The sequence below is a fragment of the Charadrius vociferus genome, unplaced genomic scaffold, assembly GCF_000708025.1.
Source record: "Charadrius vociferus isolate BGI_N301 unplaced genomic scaffold, ASM70802v2 scaffold82, whole genome shotgun sequence".
In the NCBI taxonomy this organism is placed as follows: domain Eukaryota; kingdom Metazoa; phylum Chordata; class Aves; order Charadriiformes; family Charadriidae; genus Charadrius; species Charadrius vociferus.
Window position 1 is genome coordinate 4,074,550 of NW_009647401.1, and position 6,924 is coordinate 4,081,473.

At 39.6% G+C, this 6,924-nt stretch overlaps 1 protein-coding gene across 1 annotated transcript in view; it reads right to left on the reverse strand.

The window, feature by feature from the left end:
• Positions 1-6,761, reverse strand: part of SLC18B1 (solute carrier family 18, subfamily B, member 1) — a 16,519-nt gene extending 9,758 nt beyond the window's left edge. The window contains exons 1-5 of the mRNA XM_009880172.1: positions 6,629-6,761; positions 5,425-5,520; positions 3,648-3,721; positions 2,738-2,885; positions 78-234 (exon numbers count right to left, since the gene is read on the reverse strand). Of these exons, the coding sequence (XP_009878474.1) occupies positions 78-234; positions 2,738-2,885; positions 3,648-3,721; positions 5,425-5,520; positions 6,629-6,670 (517 nt within the window). The 5' untranslated portion in view covers positions 6,671-6,761. The remainder of the gene's footprint in view (positions 1-77; positions 235-2,737; positions 2,886-3,647; positions 3,722-5,424; positions 5,521-6,628) is intronic.
• Positions 6,762-6,924: the final 163 nt, after the last annotated feature.

Here is a 6,924-nt window from a genome sequence, read left to right on the forward strand (position 1 = left end):
CTGGTATTTTTCTAAAACACAGTTGTACACATGAGAAATTAAGGTGAAGTGAAGGAGACAGGAAGAAAGGTTCTTACCATATTTTGGTAATATGCACATATTCACAGGCACCAATACCAACACTATGCATCCCAGTGTAATGAAAGGGACCTCATAACCAAATGACTGATACAAAAAGCCACCTAAAGGCGGGCCCAGCACCAGTCCGAGTCCTGTAAAAATTTCAAGACTGCCCTAAAGGATGAAAAGAAAGCAAGCAAAAAAAAAAAGTCAGAATGCTGAGAAACTCTAGTGTAACAATAAAAGCAAAAAAAGAAAAAGGCACTGCATCACTAAGCAGGATAAGGGCTCGTAGAGAGCTTCACAAAGTAGGACAGCAAAAGGAATTTTGCAGTTGTCTGCATGACAGCAATCACTTCCTTTGCTTTGCTTCACTACAGGGAAGCACCTGCAGTGTTAGCCACTCTGCTGCTTCCTAACACATCCCAGTCCTGGGGCAAGAAAATGCTCTCCCTATGGAAAGCATCTGCAGGACAACTCAGGCTGAAGTGATCATCTCTCCCACCTGCAGGTACCCTCCAGCCTGAGCAGGAGGACTCAAACAAGTCTACTCTGATGGCTCATTATCTTGTCGGATGAGGTACACGTGCCAAGTAAAAGCCTCCCTTCCATAACCAACTGTTTGGATTCACTGACTAGGGGTAGGAAATAACACTGAAATTGCAATGGGGAAAACTCAGATTAGTTTGGCTATAATTTAATAATCTGGTATGTTACAAGATACTAATTTTCAAAAGGACAATAATGCAGCTACACTTAAATCTTGTGTTACACCACTATAGTCACCACTGTCAACATCTGCCTCAATACTTGACTAATCAGTGCTTAGACCACTCCCTTTTAACAAGTAACAGCTGGTGGTAATAAATGCTTACAGTTAAAGTTTTACTAACTTCTGGGACCCAGTACAGGGATCCATCCTCATCTTTAATTTTACTGATACAAATCAGAGTGGTCAAATGGCCCGAGAGCGGGCACAGTCAGCAATAGCCAAGTTCTTCACCCTAGGTCAGCCCAGGGTCCCAGCCTTTTTCTTTCCCAGGACAGGAGATAACAGCATATGACTAGTAAGTCTGCCAGATCAGTTCTAGATAGATTTGAGACATTTTGGTAAACTTGAACACATGGAATGCCCATGAGTTAACATAACTGCATCCAAATAATGCTTTCACTTGTGTTGCTCACCAACCATAAAAACCATTTATGACTGGTGAGACTTCAGTTCAAATCAGGCTGTACATCATCTAGCCCTTCTAGATTAATGAATTATTGGGGGTGATACTGCTTATGTTTCGAAGTTCATACCTCCTCTGACAGAGGGATCATGCCGACAGATGCCGAACTTCCTACTTCAACAAGGATGACATGCCTACATTTAACAACTTCCCATACGTTTTCTAGGGTACCCAATGGGTAAAAGGTGAGTTGAAAACTGGCGCCCAAAGGGTAAGGAGAGGAAAAGTACTTTTCAGTATGTAGCACTAACAAGGAGGGCAAAGGAAGGCCACAGCTACATAGCATTTCTGATTGTGGTCTTGAGGTGATCTTCATCACCGCATACCTTTTTCAGCTATACATTATGTTTATTGTGCTGCCACCATAGAATTATGTTTTTAATTTTTTTAAGTCTTATAACAAGACAGATCAGATTTTTTTTATTTTTTTTAAGTCTTATAACAAGACAGATAAGTAAAGTAACCTTGACTTAAAGGGATTTAGTTATTTAAATTACGTTTCAAAACTTGCAAATGGGAAACCCTAACCTTATTGACTGAATAAATCCAAAATATGATTACAATGTATAACCTGCTTTCCAAAGAAATTGCCAGCTCCTCACTGCTGATACAATTTAGCGGTTCTTTGCTAGTTAGGAGGTCATATTTTTATAGACATGTATTTATAGAAGTAACTATACAGCTTAACAACAGTATTAATAAAAGCATCAACTTTTCCAATTTTATTAAATGTTCTGAAGGATGTTCTTAACATTTGTTCAATCATTAAAATTTAATCCAGTTATTTCTGTCAGTCTGTATTTCAACTGAAACCAAAATTCATTGAAAAAAGAAAGAAAAAGCAGCATTTTATTAAATACAAAACTTTCTTTTTCCTAACACCATAAAACCTGACTAAATAAGGTAATATCTCTGGTTGAAATGAATCATTGATGATCTGAAATACTGCCCTCCAGATTCCAAGAAGTTCTAGCTCTCTTCTCATACATCACTTTTACCAACAGATTAGAAAAATTAAACCAAAATTGTTTCCAGTTTTGCATCTTTCAGTCATTTAAATCAACACTACTTGAGTGAATTAATCAAATTTTTTTTATTCAGTCCACATGGATTCTTACCATCCATGTACAAGCAGTCACTAAAAGCTGTATTAGTACTTTAACAGTCTGATTTCAACTGAAGAGCTAACTACTGCCATCAATGGTCAGCTGTATTCAAAACATAAGCAACCAATACATACTGTTTAATTTATACCTAATTGAAGTTATGTTAAGGTCTAAACTTGTTCTAGGACTCTGATTCTAGACTATAAACAAATATTACGTAACAATTTCAAATACTCCTGCACATGAGACAGCAGTTTCTCCTCCTGGCTTCAGGCTGCCTACTGGCAATTTATCGTATTGCAGGTACTCAGCTGTAATACAAGTTTTTGCACTTACCAGGACTGTGGCTATATTATTGGGAAACGCCTTTGCAAGGATTGAAAACGATGCGGTCATTGCTGCTGCAAAACCTACTGCATCCATCGCTCTTACTAAAAAGCACAAACCAATGAATACTGGTCCACTTGGCACCTTGTCCAGTATTCTGAAAAAAAACCCAACACGGTAAATGGAGATCTCTCAGGATGCAACAGGTCATCTACTAAAGGCCCTGGAGCATCACTTCTTACTCATTAAAGGACACAGTTACAAGACAGTCAATGCTTTCAATTGCCACATCTTTTTTCATCACATCGGTGAAGTCATTCAAATTCTACCCAGCTATTTCTGGCAGAGTTCTCCTTTTCCCCTTTCTTTGGTGGTAAAAAGAGCACAAAAAACCTAACCTGTGAAACACTCCAATGCCATCTTCTGTCGTATTTCGTAGCTTTTCCAAGCAACTGTGCAAGGAGCCTGAAGCAATGAGTTACAACAATAAGAGCTTCCTTCATTGTTAATAAAACTTTTGTTTTGCTAAAATGAATGGCTTAGCCTCTCCACCTGCCAAGCGAAGCTCCTCATTTGCACTCATTATTTTTAAGAAAAGAATAATTAAGAAATTATGCATAACTAGTTCCCTTATTGCTGCACTTTGACATACTTCTTGCTGTTCAGGAACTACAGTAGTTAGTTAAATACATAAAACCTTCCTCCTTTGCTTTCAAAGTAGTGAACAGGCTTCGAAACCTACTGAAAGGGAGAAGTGTTCATTCTACTTTACAAGGGACAGATAAAAAGTAAAGATGACCTAACCAACACCTGAGAGATGCTCAAGAGTTTCCAGTTTTGTTTTGTGCCCATCTTTTCATGTGGATGAAAATGATTAGAAGACAAATGCAACAAAACCAACCAAGAAAAAAATACTCACCCAAACAGAATGGTCACACATCCTGAAACAAACATCCCAGCCACAAACATGAATTTCGCTCCAATATCCGTAAGCTGTAAATCAAATACCATTTTTACATGTTATTCTTTCGAGCCTAGATCAAAAAAATCTTTCGAAGTAAGTTACTCTTAAGAAACCAAAACACTGTCAACACTTTATAGCATATCCAACTAAAAGATCTGGAGACAGTGCTCCTGCTGGTGTGCCTTCATGCAATACTGAACCTAAAAATATTCTAAACGGTTAAGTGACTTAACCCAGTTTTCAGAATGGTAAGACAATGGTGCAGTTAACTATTTCACAGCACTGCAGTGCAGCTTCTGCAGAGTAGCAGGTTACAGCAGCACCCCCCATTACAAACAAACAGAAAGTAACACATTCCCCCTCCAGCACTCTCAGTGATGCCAAGTCAACAATACCTGCCACGTATATGGCTCAGGAGAGTCAATGGAAGCTGATTTTAAAGCAAATTTATCACAACCTTTAATAGCACAAAGCTTTGGCATAGGAAGCACAGTAGCTTCAGTCTTTCCCATTCATTTAAGGGAAAGGACCCCACCTTCCTTCATTTCAGACTCCATCACCAGGGTGGAGGACAACGAGAGGCATGCTGTAAAGCTAACTCAATCCCATAACAAAGTACATCTGAGGTTCTAATTCCATGCTGCAACTTCCCCTAAGGACTGCAGGTATTTCAGACTCTTTTCTTGTTCAGGCCTGGACAAAGTCCCTGTGTTTCAGCTATTATTACTAAAGCCCATATTTTGCCAAGTTTCACTGGAACCCTCAGGATTTCTGATTGTGGGACTGTCCACCTCTATTGGTGCTCACTTCACCTGTCTGCAGTGAGGATGGCACACGCGCTCACTCTCTCTCTCCCCTGCAAAGTACTTGGTGAGGTTTGTGCCATAGTTGAATGCCATCACAGGCACAGAGACTGGACTTACCAATGGCCCTTGCGTGACACCTTGATATGCCACCTCAGCACCAGAGAAAATCATTTACCATGGGGTCAGTGAGGAGACCGCCCAGCCAAAGAAAGAGAAGACTGCGAAACTGCAGCAGCCCCAACTTAGGGTATGATCCTGAGCAGCCCCACCCAAAAATGCAGAGACAGCGGTGCTCCATCATACAAACAAACAAATTTTTATAATTTATTTGTAATTTCTCCAGCATGAGAAAAATCCTGAATCTGTGCGAAAACTGAGGTTGCAAGAACTGGAGACATTTAGCTCATATCACTGTATAATGAAATGGAAGGGAAAACCAAATTAAGCAGCAGAGAGTCATAACAGGAGAAAATTTTAAGAAAAAGACAACATACCAGAAAAGAAGAAGGGGTGCAGCTAACTAAAGAAAAAACAAAACAAAACACCTTAAGAATGGTGCCAAAGGCAAACAGATTATATAAGTAAGTGCAATAAATAAAATGGAAGATAGGGGGAAAGGAGGTAACCAAAAGGAAAAATCGATCAGTAGATTACTCTGAAGCAAACAGAACAGTTAACCAGAGAAACAAACCAGCTACAAGTCCGCCACCCTATGCTACCCTCAAGAACTGTAGAAGAGTGATTTTTAAATTGTATTGCCAAGACTTAAATCAGATTCAGGCTGACCATCCAGGCTCCAGTTAGTGCAGACAGAAGCCTACAGCAATGCTACTGAAGAGACATCTCTTTTCTCAGCCTTAGAGAACTGTCTTCATGTACCAACTTGTGTCATCACAGAAATAAGTTACAGCTTCAGTTATACTTACATAATTTCCCAAGATTAAAGAAGTCGAGAAATTGAACAAAGCAAAACATCCAAAAATCAGGCCAATCATGGTGTTACTGGCACCTTTTTTTTCTGCCTGCAAAAAAGATCACACCTGCGTAAAGATGGAAGCAAATTCTTGAGGTGAATAACATTTATGCCTGTGCATTTATTTTTATTTTTTTTTAATTCGTGCAGTTACAAAGCAACTTCCTTTCTCAAATACAGTCAGGGCTCATAAGCTACCACCCCAGCAATTTAAACACACGCTGCACTTCTAGTTAAACTACATGTAATCAAGGTAAAAGCAACAGCGATTCCTCAGTGAATAGAAACACTGTGCTGTTTGCTGAACTACTGCACAGGTGACCAGGTTTTATACAAGTAGCTTCAGCTGGTGTGCAGTGGAGCTAGCTACAAAGCTTTGAGCCCTCACATGGTGAGAGGGCAGTGAACAGAGATATCCATTATCTTCACTGTATCATGCCTCCTCATAATAAGCACCAGACAATTTTTTTACTTATCCGACTGGCAAAATACAGCCACTTGGGTACAAGCTGTACATTGGAATATTTAGAACAAACCTTAACATTTCTTTGTTAATACTTGGGAACAACTTGGTCATGAGAGAACCAGACTTCTGCTGCAAAAGCACCGTGACCACTTTTTTTCATCTTATATTTAAACATTGTATTCACTCAACATAAGCAGAGTTTTGGTGTTTTGGTTTTTTTTCCCTCTAGGTGCTAGGTCAGGAAGTTTAATGCAGTGAATGATGGCCCAGCATGAGTTAACAGAAAGGTAGCTATAAATAAAGTCACCGAGTGGCTACGGCACTGAAATGCAAGTCAGGACATGGGCAGAGTTTTAATCTCAGCTCTACTACCAAACTGCTACGCAACACCAGGCAAATACTATTTCACTTCTCCAAGCATCCCTCTCATCTTCTGCCTCCTATCATCAGTTTGCCGTGTTTTCTGTAGTGATGGGGAAGATGAAATTAGACCATGGACAGGATCCAGGTCACCATTATATACACTCTAATCTATTTTAGCCAGCATCAGGCTATCAATATGAATTCCCACAAACGGAAAGCCTAACTTGGTGCTTACAGACAGCAGTAAAGGTACCACAGTGCTCAAGATCTGTTTAAAAGTTTCAACACGCAACAAACACTCCAAAGAGTAGCTGGCTAAACTGTTTACCTCTGAAGGGAAAAAGGGTCCCAGGATTGAATAGCATATCATTGAACTGAAGTTTATAGAAGCTGTCGCAGCCAGTGTAAATAGCTGTTCTCTGGTAAGCTTTCTTGACTCCTCACCAAGCGCTTCTGGCGCGTCATCTTCTTAAAACGCAACATAAATATAAAATTAAAAAAAAAAAAAAAAAAAGGAAAAAAAAGTTATTATAACCTGACAGAGGGAATTACAATTTACCAACCAGGTTTGAAAACATAAAATCCACACAAAACTTGTACCCTCCCGTCTCCCGGGGGGGCGGG